This window comes from Protobothrops mucrosquamatus, unplaced genomic scaffold, assembly GCF_001527695.2.
Source record: "Protobothrops mucrosquamatus isolate PMUCROS unplaced genomic scaffold, P.Mucros_1.0 scaffold690, whole genome shotgun sequence".
Taxonomy (NCBI): Eukaryota; Metazoa; Chordata; class Lepidosauria; order Squamata; family Viperidae; genus Protobothrops; species Protobothrops mucrosquamatus.
Window position 1 is genome coordinate 195783 of NW_015386974.1, and position 21416 is coordinate 217198.

A 21416-nucleotide genomic window follows, 5' to 3' on the forward strand; every position below is an offset into this window, starting at 1 on the left:
CCCATTAAGGGTGATTGCCCTTCACCATTGATCGCCCATTAAGGGTGATTGCCCTTCTCCATCTGCATACAGTTTCATGCCCGTTGCTGGTTGGCTAACTAGCAACAGGGTCTTGCCAGCCAATGGAATTGTGTGATTACAATCCAGGGGAATCCCATAAAAGAGGGCTCCCCTGGCCCAGAGAGCCAGTCCGGATTTACTTTATGCCTTGCCAATAAACCAAGAGCTGACTGTCACTCGACTCGTGTCTTACTGCCTGCGCGATCTAACAGCTTGAATGATTGTCACATGTACAATCATTATGTACACCCAGAATGCTAAATAGATGTCGAAATGGTAAAAACTAGAAACTGACCAGGAGGCAGAAGTGTAAGCCAAGGATGTTTCTCAATTCTTGCTGAGTGACAACTTTGGGGGAAGAACCTTAAATGTATTTGAGCCCAGATATGCATAACAAAGGTTTTCAGACTGTGGTGAATTTTTAGGGTCTAATAGCTTTTTGATGAGTAACAAAGACAAGGAGAAAGTACCTAAAATCTATTTCAGGCTAAAAAAATAATTTTAAAGTCGTGGATGAAATTTAGACCTTGATTTGGGAAGGTGAAAAAAAGAAAAAAGAGAAGGAATCCTAAACCAGATCTCCATAAACAGTGAAACCAAGTCTTCTCACCGTAAATGATTAAAAATATATCCTAAACTAGTGGGGGAAGTAAGGGACTTTCTGGGTACAATTAAGTACTAAGAGAACCCAAATCAATCAAGAAATAGCCTCCTTAAGGGAAACCTAACTTCTGTTAAAAAAAAAAAGTATAAAAACATACATGATTTAAGAATGGAACATGTTTTGGAAAATATTGATAATAAGCAGGAATTGGTTTCAAAAGTAAAGATTGATTAGAAGGGTTGATAAGTTACAGAAAATTCCTGTCACTTAGTCAATTCATTAGTTTTAGCTCACACTTTATATTAAAATAACCAACAATACAGTAGAGAAAATCCATATAATAGAAAGCCCTTTGGATCCCATAGCCTGCTACTAGAGAATAGACACATCTGTCCCCCCCTTCCTTATCTTCACTATCCTTGTCCCTGCATTGTTGCTTTCCTGCTATGGACAAGCCCAAACTTTTTTTGATGGGCGTAGACACTCTGATGACCAATCCTGCTTTGCCCCATAAAAGTGGACGATATCCCCTAAATGGTAAGGCTCCTTTCAGAATAGGGACTGTGTGAATGCCAAGGTATGCTCCCCTTTGATCCATCCCTGCTGTCAGTTTCTCGAGACATGGAGGGCAAGTCCTGACATTCCACTACTGTCAGTGGGGAGAGAGAAGTGAACAGTTAAGGAAGATGTGAGTAGCATGTCCCAAGAAGAAGGAAAAGTACCAAAGGCAATTGCATCTCCATTGATGAGTACATGGGACAATTATTAATGGGATCAGAGAAGATTTAATACTTTGGTGCTAAATCTTTACTCCATTTGGGGGGAAATTGTCCAAATTCAAGATCCCTGTTCCTCTCCACTGACTACTGGCTTCAAAAGAGAAGGAGGAAGTTCTTCAAGAATGCACTAGAGAAAGGAACAAAGAATTTGCCCTGGAGTCTTACAAATCTGAAAAGTTTTACTATTATTTAAATCTGATTTACATCTTTTAAAAAGTGTGTTGTGTTTTTGTGTGTTGTGACTGTTTGTTTAGGTGATTCTATATTAACACACATGCATGCATACACGTACACACAGAGAAAAGGAATGTAGTAGTACAACATATAAAATGCCTTTTCATTATCTTTTTGTCTGTTTAAATGTTTTATGTGCACCATTTACACTTGGAAATGGAAGTGCCTCATGAAATGTAAGAAAATATCCTTTCATGAAAGCACTTAAGATGAAGCAGCAATATGTTTGTCTTTAAAAATCAAAGCAATAGGGTGGAAGAATCTGGACTTTGTTAGTACGTTTAATCTAATTATTCTTGCATTTCAAAGGACAAACACACATCCTTCCATTTGAGGTTGGAATGCAGAAGATCTCAAAATAAAAATAAAATTGTACTGACAATGATACAAACAAATTGCATTAAGTATTATGTTAATATTTGAAATCCAGTGATTCACAATTACTAGAAATATTGATGTTTATGGCCCATTGCAGACAGGGGCATGTGAAATATTCTTTTGTTTCAATTTATATAGGAATGGTCATAAATTGCTCAGGCAGTAGATTTGGCAAATATCGTTATTTGAACTTTTAAGAAGGTGAGCAAACAAAACTGAAACCATCCTTCTCCTGGTCCATGGAAAAATTGCCAAAAAGGTTGGGGACTGCTGGGCTATATGACTAATGTGATGCAACTAATTCTGTCAAGTCTAACCTGGTGGGGAGGAAATCCCTATGTTTGAGTGGTATAAATCGTTTTTCATATTATCAAATAAGGTGTCCATATTCTCCATAGTTATCGTACATTTTCTAATTGCATAACATTGTTGCCAATATGCATAACTCTGGGTGGAGGGGCATTGTGTTTTCCTGGTTAACGTCCTTCCTCTCAGGCCATTTTCACCTGATCAGGTGATGATCGGGGTGTGTGTGACACCTGGCTCCTGCTTGGCAGAATCCCTCAAGAATAAGTATTTTTTCTGCTCCTATTTGTCATTTATTTGAGATCATCCAGCATCATGGGGTGAGATATGACCAGTATGCAGATGACACTCAGTTGGGTACCTCTGCCTGTTTTGATTTAAGTGATGCTGCAACCACCTTTTCTTGGTGTCTAGAGGGTTTGAAGTCTAGAAGGGGAGTAACAGACTAAAACAACCTGAACAAGATGAAGTAGCTTTGAGTTCAGAGCTCCTTGGTCCTTGTAGAATTGCCATCTTTGATCATGAATGAGGTTTCCCTGCCCTACCCCAGACAGACCCAGTGTGTAATTTTGGGATTCTTTTGGACTTGTAAGTCTTCCCAGTTACACCTATACTTGGACTAACAGGTCCTTGTCATAGTCACCCATGCCTTGGTCACCTCTCATTTGGACTATTGTAATGTGCTCTACATGGGGTTGTCCTTGAAAAGTATCCAGAAGCTTCAGTTGGTTCAAAATTCTGTGCAAGCCGAAAGTTGTTCAAGCATCACCTATTTTGCAAGAATTGCAATAGTTGCTTCTAGGTGCGTTCCAAGGTACTGGTTATCATGTTCAAATCCCTGCATGACTTGGAGCCATGGTATTTGAAGGACTCTAGTGTCCCATCAGGAGAGGGGGGAAGCAGGATATCTTGCAGGTCCCATATACTAGGAAAATACATCCGGTGGGACCAAGAAAAAGAGCCTTCCCAGTGCTCTCTTCATATGAAATATTCCCCGAGAAAGATTGGTCCCCACCTTGTTACTTTTCCAGAAGGCCTGGAAGACATGGTTCTGTCTGAAGACCTGGCTCCCTCAGGCTGATATGGAGCCAATCAAGTGGTTGGTACGATTGTATTTATCACTGCTGTGGGTAGGTAGGATTTTACCGGTTTTATGATTTAATTTTTTTTAATGTTGTAAACCACCTAGTGTCACCATATGTGAGTTGGGCGACCACATACTAAATTTCTTTGATTAATTTGTTAACTATAGCAATAGAAGAGGATCTATTTCTACTGGGTGCAGAACATTGGAATCTTCTGTTAAGTTTCATTCTATTATTTTCAATGCATTCCTTAACTGTGTATTCATTTTTTTTTTAATTTCTATTTTTTTGGGGTATTTGCTGTCCCACTCAGTTTTGTATCGTCTGCAGATTGGATAAGCATGCCTTCACCTTTTCCTCTAAGTCCTTAATAAAAATAGTGAAGACTAAAAAGATCCAGGACTGCACCTTCATTTGAAATCAAATTTCTAATTTGATGAGATCACTTTAATACAGTACATTTTTTCTGCCTGTTCTATATTCACTTAACTGTTGTGGTGCCATCTATCCCACACTGAATTAGTTTGGTATGTATGGTTTCAGGAAGTACTTTCTCAAATGTTTTGCTGCAATCAAGATATATTGTAGTTACAACATTCCTGAAGTCTACTAAGAAAATTGTCAGATCAAAAAATGAGATAAAGTTATTCAAGCAAAATGTGTTTCTGACAAACCAATTCTGATTGCTTGCAATTATCCATTGTTTTCAAATGCTTACAGATTATCTCTTGATGATCAGCTCTAGAATCCTCTGTTATTAGTGTCAGACTGACTGCTGCACAGTTTACTAGACTTTTTTTTTTAACATAGAATGCTTTTTCTGAGTAATATAGCATTTCATTCACTCTCCATAATTTCTCAAAACCAATACATAAGAATTGGGCCAAACCACCAGCTAGTTTTTATTGCTATTTAAATAAATAGGAATAATAAACACCAGCAAAAGTATTGTTTTTGTTTGAACATTGCCAAGTTCTTTCATTTTGATTTCTGAATAAAAATAGACATTTTCAGCATTTATCGCAACTCTTCTTTTTCTGTTTCTTCTCGTTTTGTTTTTTTAACAAATTGTATCCTTCAAATCCTATATTAAATCAAGGGCATCTTCTTAGTGAGTCTTTTAAAATAATTAAGTCCTATTTAATTTTCCATGCTAAAAGCTTAGGCTTCTCTTGTTACTCCCACATGCTGAACCTCACTGAAAACTATAAGGTTTAAGAGCCAAAGTTCCTTCTGATATTTCACTGAATGACCCATTTTTGTAACACTCCTACTTTCTACTGTGTGAAAACTCTCACCAGAGGTCCTACTTTCTGTTTCTTTATTTCCAGCACTCACAGGATTTGATGTCCCCTTAAATCAAACTAGCAAAACTGTGACTAAATATTTGTTTTAATCATTCTTTTCAAATGCTATGCATCTCATGCCCACGCTGTGGTCCCAGGAGTCAAATCTTTTCTGTCAATATCATTTGTGTAGCTAGTCATTGATTGGCAGTATTCCTTTCTTTCTTTCTTTCTTTCTTTCTTTCTTTCTTTCTTTCTTTCTTTCTTTCTTTCTTTCTTTCTTTCTTTCTTTCTTTCTTTCTTTCTTTCTTTCTTTTCAGATCTCTTCCATAAACTGAGAATCACCTGATCACCCAGGGCTTAACCTTTCTTTCAAGGTTTTGTTAAAGTCTTTGGTGATATAGTTGTGGCTGTTCTCTGAAGTATCATTGGTTCCCACATATATTAACAGGGAGGGGATAATTATACTTGAGAATTCCTGGAAATTGTTCTATTACATCCTGATTTTAGCATCTTCCAGATAGCACATTTCACAGTGAATCCAATTGGCATGTACTGCATTTGTAGACATTCCTTGTGATTCAGCAACCACTGTGATTCTTCTTTCTTAATATAGGGCATCCTCTCTGGCATTTAGAGAGCCACCAACTCTCATTCTTTCATATAATGTCTCTTAAATGTTAAGAATTTGTTTCAGCTGCAGAGGTCTAAAACTCACTGGGTTGCTACTGTGCAGAATATCATATATATTTTCTGCACCAGACGTATCCTCTGCTTGTCTTATTGAGAATTGCATCCACTATTAGATTCTGTGTAGTACTTTTCTTTAAACTAAGAAATAATAATAATAATAGTAATAATAATAATAATAATAATAATAATAATAATAATAATAATAATAGGAAGGGATCTTGGAGGTCATCTAGTCCAACCCCCCCACTCAGGCAGGGAACCCTATATCATTTCAGACAAATGGGTGTCCAGTATCTTCTTAAAAACTTCCAGTGTTGGAACATTCACAGCTTCTGGAGGCAGGTTGTTTTTTATTTTTATCCTTTCTCATCAGCTGAACTATGGCTAATTGCTGCTGCAGTCCTTCATCTTTTTCTTTGAAGATTGCTATAAGTTTGCATTTGTTACAAATATAGGGTTTTTTTCTGGTTGAAAAAAAAAAAGAAATGCTAAATTGAGAACTCGTGTCCATTCATCCTCATATTTACTTTTTAAAGGATCCTAGTTGAAACTGCAATTATGCCTCCTTCATATTGGCTAGGTAGGAAGAAGCTACTCAAGACACAACCTCTGCAATTAGCAGCTATCCAGATGATTTCAGACGAAGCTCAACATAAAAACTAAATGTCTCAGAACATCAGCTTTGTTCCTTCCTTCTTCCTGCTAAACTCCAATTTTCAACTTATTCTTTTAAAAGGATTTGAATGGTAGCCCAGGCAGTTTTAAATTGGAATTGCCCCTGGTGTCATCCCTATAAGACCAGACTAAGAAAGATAATTGTCATATAGATCTAAAACTAATTTTATTAATATAGCTGTAGTAGCAGAATTGTATAAATGAGAATATGCTTCTCCTTCCTTCAGTTTATCTTCATGTGAATTACAGAGATTACTCCTATTGGTTTCTTGGAATGAATTCAAGCCTTTGTGTTTCTCTGGATTAAGTCACCTAATCTAAACCGTTGCCAACATGGTTAAACGTACTTAAATTCACATTGCAGCAATTATTTTAAGAGCGTCATTTGTACTGATAAACAACCATAAGCAAATATTTTGTGAATTGGAACCTTTTGTTTTGGGATGCCTAAGTACAACTTCACGCTTCTAGTTGGAATAAATAATACAAGCAATTGTTGAAAGAAAAATCTTCATCAGGATCCAGTCCAAGCCGGGAATAAACAAAATGGAGACTGCTTTAGAAAGAAGGTTATTGTTTATTTAGTTGCCAGAAACTTCAGTGACAGCAGCATGTTTCTGGGGTGGCTGACCACATGGTGCTGGAAGTGGTGGGTTTTTATACCTTCTTGAGCTTTTGTGTTTGGAGTTGTTCTTGTTCCTGTGGCATGAACTTTGATCTGAGGTTCAGTGTGCCCTTTTGGTATTCTAATGGTGGTGGGTTAATTCTATTGTGCCGTGTCCTGCTTCCCTGGGGCTGTGGGAACGATGGCTATGTCCTGTGTTGGATGGGTGAAGAATTGCTGGTTCTAATCCTATCACTCTGCTATTGTTAGCTATCAGTTTTGCTGCAAGGGATTTCAAAATATTTTGTCTTCAATGGGCTTCTGCCTGCTAGTATTGGCTCATGAATGCAGCCTCAGTCTTTCTGAATGGGATTATCAAATCTGCATTTACACAGAGCTGGCGTGCTTAGTTTTTGTTTAGGGCTATTAAAAAAAACTGGCCCTGCTTTTCTGCCTTTAAGATCCTTTGGGGAAATATAATATTCTGCCTTTTTAATATCCCCCCAAATATTTCCTTCTCTGGGGGGGGGGGCTGACTTCCCACACAATAAAACTTGCTGATTTAATTAGCTGGGGATATGTTAAAAATAATGGAATGGGTGGAAGAAGATGTGGAAGACCTAAGTAGGAATTGTGTGTGAAGGAAATTCTTAAAGCAATAAAAAATCCCAGAGAAAGGTTTTCCCAGCACAGTCCATTTTTGTTCATACTGTATGTAAAGGCTTTTAATTTTAATCTTCTACTACCAGCAATAGAGTAGTATTGCTGGTAGTAGTAGATTAAAGAGTAATTTTTTTCTGACGTATTTATTTTGTAGTGAACTAATATATAGTTGTGGGTTTTTGGTTGTGTGCTTGTCTCACACAATATAGTTTACATTTGCAATACCTGAATCATACTAAGGCCAGACAAACCCCTTGGGACTTTGAAAATCACAAAAGAAAAATCTCTATCTTATATTTTAGGGACAATTTCAGAAAATTTCATCAACCATTAATTATGTGAAGAAAAGATTCCTTTTTTATATCAGCTACTTGCAATCTTAATATGGAATTACTGCATGTTTAATTACAACCTATAGTTTAAATGTGTCTAAGCTCCAGACTGACTGACAGTGGAAACCAAATTGGAGTTGGGTTCAATCACTATACAGAAATGCTTTTTATTTATCTGGAATTTGACTGATATTTGCATTTCCCTGAAAAATGTAATCTGTGAGCCGGGAGTTTGCAGAGGTTAGCAAGATTATCATCTACTCATTTTAACATTGCTCAGTTTGAGAATTCAAGGTTACCAAAATTACAGTGATTTCTGTGTGGTCATGCTGTTCGTAAATAACAGAATGCAGAAACCAGCTGAAGACTGATGTCATTAATGCCCTATGGTTTGTATTGCTGTGGTTTGATTATTGGAAAAAAAGATGTAGTTCATATGAGAAACCAAATGTCCAGAACATGAATAAAAAAATTGTATCTTATATCCAACAGATGAATGAAATATTGGACTAGAAGACCTCCACGGTCCCTTCCAACTCTGTTATTGTATTATTGTATATCACAAAGAATTTTCTTTCTTTAAAGAGAAGACTTTTTATTAGAGCCTTAGTCCATGCTTTTGAAATGCCCCAAAGCAATACAACATAGGTTTAAAGTTAAACATTGTTATTTTAATAAATCAGAAGTATCTTCCTTTGAATGTCTTCATTGCTGTTGTTTGACTGTGACCTTAGTTTGTGTTCTCTTGATCTCTCTTTATGTTTGTTTGTTTTTAAAACATAGCTTGCTGACGATCAGGGATTGGTTTTGATGACCACTGTTGCCATGCCAGTATTTAGTAAGCAAAATGAGACTGTAAGTATTCTCACAGTCATCGGCTAGAAAATGAAAGCTTTAAACTAGCACATACAGTATTTGAATGGCTTGATGAAATCATGTGTATTTTTTTTAGATTCTGCTGTTTCCCCATATATTTGTGCTAGCTGTTGAAATAAAAGCACACATTTTTAAGATCAATAAGCATTAAATACTTTTTGAAATATAATATCATGAATTCATGAAGCACAAATTGAGAATGCCAAGCTCTCTATTTGCATGTGTATTGCAGCTTGTAAATGGGAAGAGGAATATATCAAACAGGATATAAAACCTAGAAATTGTTATATAAGATTGAAAATTATTTGTTTCAATTACGGTACATGTAAGTATGTTAAATGCTCCTAGATTATTTGCATTATGTCTCAAACATCTGAACTCATTATACACTATCTGGCTGTGTAAAACTCTTGCCTGTAGTAGCACCCTGCACATATACACAATTGGCTATACATATATATGAATACAAATGCATGCATTTTTATTGTTGTTCCTATAGAATCCTTGATTAGAACAAATGTCTGTACTTATGGTATAAAGTTGCCTAAGGAAATAAGTTCAACGAAGTTTTAATATGTGTTTAACATTCTGCTTCATTTCTAACTTTTTAAACTGCTTTTTACTTAATACTTCCCTCTGAGGTATCAGTTAGCAGGATCAGGCGGCTGGGGAAGTAAGTTGCATATTTCCATAAAAGGCGAAAGATTTATACGATCTGAAGAGAAAACAAAGTAAATTGCATAGTTCCATGCAACATTTTTCCATGATGCACTTCCAGACTCAAAGAGTTTAACTGAAAGCATCCTTATGAGTTGAAACATTGCACACCATATATGCTTTTCCTTCCAGGATTAGGAAAAAAAATGGCTGTTGATTTTTAGAGAAGTGGTCCATGCAACATCTCAGAGAGGCTCTGTTTCACTCAAGCACCCTGTTTCACTCAAGCATCCTTCAGCATGGTTCTTCCAAGGATAAAAGTCTTCCTTCCTGATGCTGTGTGGGAATTGCCACATGGCCATCAGTGCAGTGATAAGACTTGAGGTTGCCCAGCTTCACATGGGCCTAGTGCAGGGGTAGGCAACCTTGGCTCTTTTATGACTCATGGATTTCACGAGTCATAAAAGAGCCAAGGTTGCCTACCCCTGGCCTAGTGTGTAGACAGGCAGATTAACTACAGGGATCCTTACCAATAAAGGAAGAATTACTGTAGCTAATTATCTGTATTCCTTGGTGCAGTTTTAATCCATATGGGATTAAACTGATTGGTTGAAACCATTTCTCTGATTTCAATTGTTTATTGACCAAACATTAAACATATATTTATTTTAAAATAGAGATCAAAAGGCATTCTTCTGGGAGTTGTGGGCACAGATGTTCCAGTGAAAGAACTTCTAAAGGCAATTCCAAAATATAAGGTAACTTATCCATTTGTAAACTGCTACTAAGTCAAAGCTAATTGGATTTGTAGAATTGTAAATATAAAAAGCTATAGAGCTAGGTCCAAAGAAACACTTCTTTGAAAAGAATTGCTTTTAGCACAAAAGAAAACTGGTAGAAGCACACAAGCCCATTCTACTTGTATAAGCCACTGTACAATGTCTTGTGCAAGACCGATGTGATTACTGTTGGGATGTGATCTTATGTACTATCTGAAGACATGTGCTCACTCTATAATGGTGCATCAATGGTGCATATTAAATTTCAGCAGCATCAGCTTCACTTTTTCAACTGAAATATTGTTGGATCTAGTTCTTTGCCAGTCAGTGTAATAAAAGGTACCTTCTTATGAAAAATAAAGCATGAATATTGCTAAGTTACCATTAGAGATCATATCACAAAATACTGTCATGGAATCAGAAAATTATTTTCATACCTTAGATATGAAATCACATTGTAATTTACTGCATGGAAATGATTAGTCATATCCTTTAAAAGAGTTTTGTTTTTAAAAGTAAACTCTTCCACATTTGGGCAATTTTTCTTAATAATTTTTTTCAGTTCTCAAAAGATCAGTTTTACCAAGACTTCTATACTCTTGTCAGCTTAACAGAATTCCAGCTGATTGGTGTAAATGATAATAAAATAAGAATGCCTTTATGTAGCTTTGGACCTTATTCTGTGGACGCTCCTGACATCACTATTTTAAAATGTGCCTAATCAGGACAGGTGGGTTAGCTTAAAATCATTGAGCTAAACATTGTTTTGAAACATCTTATCACTTTTATGCTTAATCAAAGAATTTTAGAACAAAGCTGTAATCCACAGCAAAATAACTTACAAGTGGGGAAAAAAACCTCTCAGCAGGTTTTAGATAATTTCTGCGTCCTGGGGGTAAAGCTAGGTTATGCAGAACATCTGTGAAAGCTATTAACAGTGAGTTTTCCACCAAGGGATGTTTTAATGAGTGCACATCATTGATCTGAAGGTACATTTATTGCAATCAATGAATGCATTCAGCTGTGTAAGAGAAGCATTGTCAAATGGAATGGGATTTTTAGTGAAATAAGTATAGTGCTAAATTTGATTATGTGTAAACCTCTAGGTCTAATATAACACATTATTTTAGATTATTTCCCACAGCTCTCTTAGGTCTGAAATTGGAAATTTATTTTTATTCAGATTGGATTATTGCCTTATAACATGAAGAGGAAGGAAAAGGGGGAAAAAGCAGTAAAAATTCCCACATAAATCTTACAGTGTTCCAACGGGAATATGGGAAAAATAAGTGATTGCCCTGCCACCCAGAACAAGCTCCATTGTTCATTTGTGATGTTGCATTCTGGATACCTATGGAATGCAGTTCAGATATCAACTCCTCTTTGTCTTAACCCTAATATTTTAAAATGTATACTGCTCACAAAAATAAAGGGAACGCAAACCCCTTCAGTTCCATGGTAAAATGTTCCCTTTATTTTTTTGAGCAGTATACTTTAAAAATGTACTTTAAAAAATGTACTTTGCCATTTCAGGCAAATGGCTGTCCAGTCTTTTCTTAAAAACTTCCAGTGCTGGAGCATTCACCGCTTCTGGAGGCAGGTTGTTCCACTGGTTAATTGTTCTAACTGTCAGGAAGTTTCTCCTTAGTTCTAGGTTGCTTCTCTCCTTGATCAGTTTCCATCCGTTGCTTCTTGTCCTGCCTTCAGGCGCTTTGGAGAATAGCTTGACTCCCTCTTCTTTGTGGCAGCCCCTGTTTCTTTTAAGAAACAATGGAACTAATGTTGTCTTTGTTGATGGGAGAGGTAACAGACTTGAGAAGAAGCCTTAACTTGGGCTTCTGCTTCTCTGCAGCTCTGGGAGCCCAAATGGCTTGGATCCCTCCTGGCTGCTTGTCAGTAGCTACATTTTGTTTCCAGAAGTGCATTAAGAGAGAAACTGGGAAGCCTGGTTGTCTCTGCGCTTACTGCACCTCACAACTGTTCCCCTGGATCTCCCACTCACTCTAGGCTAGTGATTCTTCTGGTGGTAGAAATCACCTGGTAAAGCGGGAACTTGTCAACCCATTTTTGCTTTCTTCCACTCTTTCTCAGGTTTTTAAGAGCCATAGTGTAGCTGTAATTGGGTCAGTTTTGCCCCTTGTTTTTCTCATTCCCTGAATTTACTGAACCAAATTGTTCATAAAAGCATCTGTTACCTCACAAAATCTCAGTTCCTTCTTTAAATGTTTCTCGCCACTTCTAATCACCCCACCCACACTGCTTTGTGGGACATAAAGCAAAGGTTCCCATGTCTCCCCTCTTCCTCAAAAGTTGAGATTTCTTTTAAAGAATTGCCTCCGGTGAGATTGGTGGCCTACAAATTTAATAAATAAATAAAGATGGGTGTAGAGTATTTGGCAGATATTCCCACACATGACTACTGATATTTGGGGGGGGGGGAATAAACCAGAGGGCTCCACTAGTTGCTTCCTTTGTTGTGCATTCAATCTTTAAGGATAGAGACGTTTACCTGCCATGTTACTGAGCCAGAATAAAGCCCAGCCTTTGGTCAGTAAATGTTAAACTGGCATACTTTTATGCCAGTTTAAGAACTGGTAGATGGAATTTTAATGCAGCCATGAGGAGTCTTAATCTATTTTAATCCAAGGCCACTCAGTATACTTATTTCTTCAGGCCTTTCTAGCTTTGCAAGTCAACCTTTGCTTCCATCCTATTCCTCCATGATCCATACATTGCCCTTTAAAAAAGAATAAAACCTTCTTAGGCTACCCAATAATTTTATTTTCTCCTTCCTCTCACTTAATTATTTTTAAATTATTTTTTATTACTCTTCCTCTGCAATTTTCTAATGCTTTAGAATATGAACTACCACAGGCAGCGCTCTTTTTCTGTGAAGTGGACAAAATGGTTTCTAGGGCTTTTCTGAATTTTGGTATCAATGGACACTGATAAATTCACTCTGAACATAGAGTATTGTAAAGTGACTTGTAGTGGTTGACACCTGTGAGGGTCTGGTTAAATATTTCTCCTTTTCTTCGTATAGGATTCTTTTTCAAAAGTAGCTGGCCACACTGGATGCCTCTGCATTGACCCTTGTGGGAGAGTGGGAATGATAAAACAGAAAAAGCAATTTATATAATCAAAATATTTCTAAGTCACTGTTGTTTTCAGGAAAGGAATAAAACTTAGATGGAAGAAGGAAACAGTCTTAAAAATAGAATATTAAAAAAAACCCAGACCACTCTGTTTGGAGAAGCCTGAGAGTTAGAAAACACAAGCTACTAACCTGTGCAACAAAGCAACCAACTGTATGTTTGAAGTGAAAACAATAAAAGAGCCAATTTTCAGGGAAGCTTTCTTAGAAAATCCCAGTGGGAAGCCGGGCAAGATAATCTCCTGCTGGGATTGTGTCGCAGCTATTTCACCTGTTGCTTTTCAAAAGACATACTTATTTTACCTGTTCTTATTTTTGTTCTTCCTTACAGCTAGGCATTCATGGATATGCTTTTGCAATTACAAATAATGGATATATTCTGACTCATCCTGAACTCAGGCCTCTGGTAAGATCATGAAGTACTTGATAAAGGTTTCTCCCCCCCCCCTATTTTTACCCCTTCTCAACATATAGCAAATGTAGCATTTAAAGTAAAAAAAAAAAAAAGGACAAATTATTGATTCTACAGCAAACTGTTTAAAAAAAAAAAGTTGATTAACATAAATGCTACAGGGATTTCAGTATGAGATCCAGCATAAATGACAATGGGGGTTGTTTGGTGATTCAGAGAAGTGCAAGTTGCAGAGTAAAGGACTCGGATGCCTAAAAATTCAGAAAGGGAAAGCCATAAATTGCAGCAATTATGTACACTTACATTGAAATGGAATGCTGTACTTCTAGCTAAAAGCCCCTATTTGTCATGTTTAAGTAGATTCCAATTTATAAATTGTAGAAATGTTATAAAAAGTGCCCTCGCTCCTCCCTGAAAAAAGACAGAATAAAGATCTTTCCCAGTTTAAAAATCAAGTAGCAATACAGGGAGTCCTCAGCTTACAACCACAATTGAACCCAGCATTTCTGTTGCCAAGCGAAATATTTGTTAAGTGAATTTTACCTCATTTTGCAACCTTTCTTGCTATAGTTGTTAAGTTGGTAACCCGGGTGTTAAACAAATCTGACTTCCCCGTTGACTTTGCTTGTCAGAAGGACTCAAAAGGGGATCACATGACCCCCTGGGACACTGCGACCGTCATAAACATGAGTCAGTTGCCATGCGTCCAAATTTTAATCACATGACCGTAGGGATCTGCAACAGTGTGAAAAACAGTCATAGGTCACCTTTTCAATGTCGTTGTAACTTTGAACGGTCACTAAATGAACTGTTGTATTCACTTCTATTGCTATTACTTTTATCTCTCAGTTAACTGATATAAGAACAGTTTTTGTGAAGTGCCACATACACACAAACACAGACAGACATTTCTTAAGAGTTTCAGCGCCATCACATATTGCTAAAAGAATGGCATTAAAGGATTCACTAAAATATTAGTTGGATGCAATGTAACATCAGAATTAAATAATAAATTAACACAAGCAATAAGAATATTTATCAGAAGTATGCTTGCATATCATACATTTGGAATCATTTGATTCTGTTGTATATAAAGCTATGATTGATTGCATCCTTATCCCTCTAAACATTTAGATTTGGCTTAGTTAATATTTACATTTTAGCAGATTCGGTCAGGAGATTAAAAGATACTATTGGGACACCCCAAAAATCTGCCAAGATTTCCCTCCTGTACCCCTGTTGTTCTATTTTAAAAAGCAATAACACTGAAGAAACATATTATATGCTTTTGAACCAGCTTATTGTAGAAAAAGGTTTTGAAACCTTTCTCTAGTACCATTTCTTGGACATGAAGGACTTCAGTTGTTGCATCCATATTATGGAGGTTAAAGGTAAAGATTCCCTGAAACCAACTAAGGGTGTCATGCAATATCTTCATCAGCACAATTCTTCTCTCCACCTGTATCCAATACAGTCTAGGTTAAAAATTGCTGAATTCATGAGCCCAGCTGACAGGTAAAGAAGCGTATGGTAAAGAGAGTGGAAGCAGCTGATCACACGTGAACTCCACCTTCAGTAAGGCCTTTAAGAGAGTGGTATTGATGGCAGCAAGGGGCCAAATCATCTAGTTCTGATTTTGAGGCTGAAAGTAGTAACTGGATAGCCATGGAGAACAAACACACTAGAGCCGGGGTGTCAAACTGCCGGCCTGCAAGCCAGATGTGTCATGCCGAAACCACACCCAACCCATTGCCGGCAATGGAAAAAAAGTTGCGATACATCGCGACACATCATGTGATGTTGCGAGTTTGACACCCCTGCACTAGAGCAATCCTTTGGATATACATGACTGTGGGGGCAACAGTCATTAATTACTATGACATTATTCCTGCCAACAAAGCAGACACAAAAGACACAAAATAGAAAATACTGGTAAGTATTATGCAGGCAGATGTCTCTGCAGAAACAAAATGTAATTCCTCCAGGTAAAAAACAGAGGTAGTGACCACAAGTGGCTACTTCCAATATGGCATAACTGGATCATGGATGAGTTAAAAGAAATATCATGAAGAAATAGCAGGGAAAAAATGGTTACTGAATTGGAGCCATAGTTAGAGGCAGGTGAGGAATTAACAGTAAAGCACAAGTGGAAGGGTCCTTGGAAATCTTCTAATCCAACTCTTACTGAGGTATGAAACCCTATGCCATTTCAGACAAATGGTTGTCCAATCTCTTCTTAAAAACCTTCAACGTTGGAGCATCCACAACTTCTGGAGGCAAGTCTTTCCACTGATTAATTGTTCTAACTGTCAGGAAATTTCTCCTTAGTTCTATGTTGCTTCTCTCCTTGATACAAGCTGTTATGGTAAAAGAGAGAATGCTTCTGAAACATTTTAGCTCAGGACAGGAGACTTTCAGTATATTTCTGAAGTAAGCACTGTGTGCAGCTTGGCATACCATTATGAATAATAGTTCAAGAGCCTGTTGCAATAGTGTTATGCTCCGTGTATATCAAGTAAGTTCTAATTTTTTAGTTGACAATTTGGCCAGGCTACAGAGTTTCTTGTTAAAGAAGCTTTTGACAAGTCATTTAAAAGTGTTCTCCTTTTTAAAAAAAATGTCATAAAAGAGTAGGAAATGAAAACTGGTGATTGACTTTAAGAAAATTACAATGGATTAGAAAAAAATGTTTTGAAGAAGAGTTAAAAGACTAGAGGACTAGATTTATTAAATGGAATATTTAAAGATTAAATATATTTTTAATTATAGTAAAAAAGAATGAAATGTTTTTGAAAATAAATATGTATTAGCTTATAGGAAATAGGGATTTTAAGTAGCATATTAGCTTTTTATTTTTTTTAATTCTTATTCTTTTTTTCTTTTTTTAGTCTTATTTATTCCTTAAGAAAGGTAAAAGTATTGGGTTGGCTTACATGAGAAAAAATAGACTTAAATATTTAAATGTAATTAACTTTAAGAAAATCTTAACCAGTAAGAATGTTTTGAACATTGTGGGAAAAAGAAATGTAAACAAGAACTGTAAACAGGATCTATGATGAGACAACCAGAATGACTAGATAGAAAAGGAATATTATATTGATGTGATTATTATCTGTAGAAATATTAGAAAACTTTTATACTCAATCATCATTCATTAAAACAACAAGAATTATATTAAGTTAAGGTTGGTAAAAGAGAACATTATGGGAAAAAGAGGAAAACAACTAAAGTTATTGTGTGGATTATAGATTATAGAAATCAACTGTTAGTGGATGTTTCTTAAATGGAAACCCAGACAACACACTGTTTATCGAATATCAAGGTGATTATGTTAAAAAATTAATAAAACATATTTTTTAAAAAAAAGGAAAAATGGAATTTGAAGTAGGAAAGTTATGCTGTTTCTTAGAATAATATCCACTATGCAGATCAATTCTTTGATGCTTTTGAGATGCTCACAAAACCCACGATCCAATATTAAGTCTTAAGTCTATTGAAATATGCACATATAAATTTGAATTGGATCATTGCCATGATAAATTGGAGTTACAACAGACACAGGGGTTCCTATTCTGTCATCTTCTCTTTATTTATGATTTTGCCATTATATAAATTAAATCTCATAAATTCCCTGTTTCAGTGGGATCTATGTAATGTATTTTAACAATAATAAATGATCCAGGACTGACTGGCAAATGATGTAATTCAGGACAGCAGATTTTTTTAAAAAATGGGAAAAAGTGGTTATGCTTTCTGTCCTTACAACACTGACATTTCTGGGTCATTACCATACACCAAGGGTCTTCAAACTTGGTCCTTTTATGACTTGTGGACTTCAACTCCCAGAATTCCTCAGCCAGCATGCCTGGCTGAGGAATTCTGGGAGTTGAAGTCCACAAGTCATAAAAGGGCCAAGTTTGAAGACCCCTGCCATACACAATCATTCCATTAGAAAGATCACAGATAAATAAAGTTATGAACTTGGAATTGGGAACTTTGAATTCGCTATCTTATATTCTAATGCTATTTCTACTGGACTAAATAAATTGGCCCATAAATTGAAAATACACCCCATGAACATCATCCTAGGTACAGTGTCTATACTTATCCTTTCCTAGTAGGTTGGAGGTAACTCTCCAATTCCCAACTCATAGTTTCTGGGAATTCTGGGAATTGTAGTTCCATGACATCTGGAGACCCTCAGGCGATAGAATGTTCCAGTAAGTTATGTTACCCAGAGATGCTTCTGGCATGAAGAGCAGTTGGTGAAATGAACTCCAGTAATCAAATTGTTAGTAATGATAACTAATGATGGGAAATTCCCATTGGATGACCAACAAAATTTCTTTGTTTAAAGTTGTGCCGTGATTACTACAATTGTTTATTTCATGGAAAATTGAATTTCTTTTGGCTCAGAAGACATTATGTGTATGAAGTAATTGTATCACAAAAATTGCCCTCACATCAGTTCGGTTTCTAGGATTTAGAGGACTGGATTTGTTTATGTTCTTGCTTAATAAAATATTAGCAAGACACAAATAAAGAAAAAAGTAACATGCTAATGATAGCCAAATACCCAATTCATTTTTTTTTCTGAAAATACAATGCCAGTTCCATGATTGACCTACAATTCCATTCTAATTTTGGGGGGGAAACCAATAGATGCTAGGTTGTGGGGCTCGTGAAAGCAATTTAACAATGCTCCCGTTTAATTATTTGGAGACTAACAGGGTAAGATATGCTCAGGTATAAAACAAACATCCTGCCTCGTGACTTCCACATATGTTAACTTCCATTATTGCTTGCTGGTGGCCCCACTGGCTGGCTTCTAGTCAAACATGAGAAGTGAATTTGAGAAAAATCTTTGATTTTCTAATGTAAACATTTATGGTCCATTGAGAGATGATATAATCTTTGGTAAAAAAATGGCTGGAATAAAATTATTTTAGCAAAAATATCTATCTTTTTTAAACCGGTATTCTCCAGAACCCATGTTGGCTATGCATTACTACAAGTGTTAGACTACAAGACAGCTGGAGGACACCAGATGGGGGAAAGACTGCTCTTTTATATCCAGAAATCAAGTTACATTTTGAACAATCTCTCTGTTTATTTTATACCTGAGTAACCCTGTTGAAGTTTTGGTCTCTGCTATGAGACTAGAACTGAGGAGAAACTTCCTGACAGTTAGAACAATTAACCAGTGGAACAACCTGCCTCCAGAAGTGGTGAATGCTCCAACACTGGAAGTTTTTAAGAAGAGACTGGACAGCCATTTGTCTGAAATGGTATAGGGTTTCCTGCCTGAGCAGGGGGTTGGACTAGATGACCTCCAAGGTCCCTTCCAACTTTATTATTATTATTATATTGTAAACTGTATTTTTATATAATTATTCAATGGAATCAATGTTCTGTACATTACATGCTGTAATGAGGAAGCATCTTTTGACCAGATTAGTGAAATGAAGTTAATGCATCTATATTAATCCCTATGCATCTGTAACTTCTATTATTGAAAAGATGTAGAATCCCTGCCCTCCATAAAGACATTCCTAGTGCCAGGGATGAACTGTATAGAATGTGACGATAGAGGGCAGCATAACACTGCCTTCTATAGGGAGTCTGGCAGAGCCTTCACCGGAATCCAAGCAGACAGAGCCATTATTCAAAACAGATATATGTGTGTGTGTGTGTGTGTGTAATCTTTAAATCATACATGTTTTGAATATATTGTGTTTATGTAAAAAGTGAAAGTTAAGACTTGAATGTGTTTCTCTTTACTGCAAAATACAGTATTATTAAAATGCAGAAACAAAACCCCACTGGCATTTTTTTTTTTTAAATAGCAATAAGGAAACAGAAACTCTATATGTTTCACTTTCTGCTACATTTAAAAGCTCTGTTTGGATGGTAGTATGGAAATATTAACAGGAAATGTTTTCACGGTCCGAAGAAGTAGCCTTGAAAAAAAGCTATATACTTAACATGTACACACAAAGACACTTACCCCCCCCACACACACACACATATAAGAGGAAAGCAAAATCAGAAGCTCAGTGATACAACAGGAAGCCAACAATTTTATCACAGTTGTAAGGTCTGCTCTTGTGTTACAAATCTGAATATAATAATGTAATATAATGTCTTGCACAGCTGAAAAAAAGGCATTAAAATCTGCATCTTTCCTCTCTTGCCTGCAACTTTTTTTGGCCTCAAAAGCTGATCTGGAGTTTTGAGGTCATCTCTGAAAATGTCTTGGACAGGATTTGAGGGCTGCAGGAGCCAGTAGGATGTTCACCTCTCTTTCTCATCAATGGAAACTATTCCATCAATGAAATTCTGTGGTGAAATTTTACTTCACTAGCAGTTCGGTTTTCTAATTGGGATCTGAATAAATTCTGTCCCTATTTTCTCACATCTTAAAAAAGCATAATAGGCACGCCTCAGTAAATGATTGTTATTTTTGTAGAAAGCAATATCCTTCAATCTCCATTTCCAAACAAAATACCCGAAAATATATTTCACTGAAGCATGTAATTTAAAGGGTAGGTTCAGTTTTGGGGTATCTCTATGTTGTGGGTCTTAGGTCAACTCTTTCAAAAGAGTGCCTTGGATAAAATCCACATCAAGTTCAAATGTAACTGCTAGAGCAGCATTTCTCAACCTTGAAGATGTGTGGACGTAAGTCAGCTGGAGCTGGAGAATTCTGGGAGTTGAAGGCTAGAATTGCATAATAGAACTAAATTGTTGAGCATAATATTGTTAATTTATAGAAGATAGGGTTGGAGGTTCTTCTTTTGCTAAAGTATGTATATAATAGCAAGTGATATGATTTCCTAATTGTCTAAGGATTATAGCATCTCCCAAAAAATTCTTTTGCCCCCCCTTTGTGGTGTGCTGTGGTAAATGTTTAAGAATTGGCCCTGCTGTTAATACAGTTTCTTGTTTGAGCAGGGAGTTGAACTAGAAGATCTCCAGGGTATCCTCCAACTCTGTTATTCTGTTATTCTTTTGTTGCTGCCCTGACACTAGCTGCAGAACAGCTGATTGATGTGCTTGGCATAGTGGCTGTCAAGCACCAGGAAAATCAGGTGATCCAGACAGTTCAGATATAAAGATTTATTGCAGGCTTAAGCTCTCTACAAGAATCTGAAGTACTAATGGTCAAAGCAATTTGGCAGTAGATAAGGAATTCACGATGGGTTGGACTTAGATCTCTTGTGGGTGTGAAAGGACTCATGACTGATGATTCATTTGACCCCTCCTTCAGACTCAGCCTGGTCATCTCCAACAGTGGCTCAGTTATGCCCTCAACCAATTTGCAAAATTTCAGAAAATTTTTAAATTGGCTCTTGTGAGCTACTGCACCCAGCCCTATTCTGCTTCATTACATGGGGAAAATATTGGGATGAAAATTAATCTGAGAACGGGAAAGAATATTTGTGTCAAATATTTTTTTGTTTAAAAAAATGCCTTATAGGATTTTATATATCAACATCAGCACAATCAGATTTTTTCCCAAATAAAGACATCCAGAAGAAGGATATAATAAAAGATTTTAATCCCAAACTTCTTAGATTATAGTTGGCAATAGAGACCAGTTATTTTTGATTAGAAAAAATATTGACTTTAATACACAAATTATTAGAACTGAAGAGAGGCGTACTCTTATTTTTTCCTGTATAACCTAGGTCAGAAAAACACATAAAATAATGCTTCAGGTTCGGGACTTGCCATTTCACAACAGGTTCTGTAAGTGCGTCAGAGGGTCAGGATATAATTAAAATCGCGTACAGTTTCAGACGAGAGCTGCATCTGTTGTCCTCTTTTTGTTTACTT

At 36.4% G+C, this 21416-nt stretch overlaps 1 protein-coding gene across 1 annotated transcript in view; it reads left to right on the plus strand.

Annotated features, from left to right (window-relative positions):
* Positions 1-21416, plus strand: part of CACNA2D3 (calcium voltage-gated channel auxiliary subunit alpha2delta 3) — a gene marked incomplete at both ends in the record, with an annotated part of 192087 nt that overhangs the window by 159385 nt on the left and 11286 nt on the right. The window contains 3 exons of the mRNA XM_015818165.1: positions 8483-8554; positions 9910-9990; positions 13497-13571. Of these exons, the coding sequence (XP_015673651.1) occupies positions 8483-8554; positions 9910-9990; positions 13497-13571 (228 nt within the window). The remainder of the gene's footprint in view (positions 1-8482; positions 8555-9909; positions 9991-13496; positions 13572-21416) is intronic.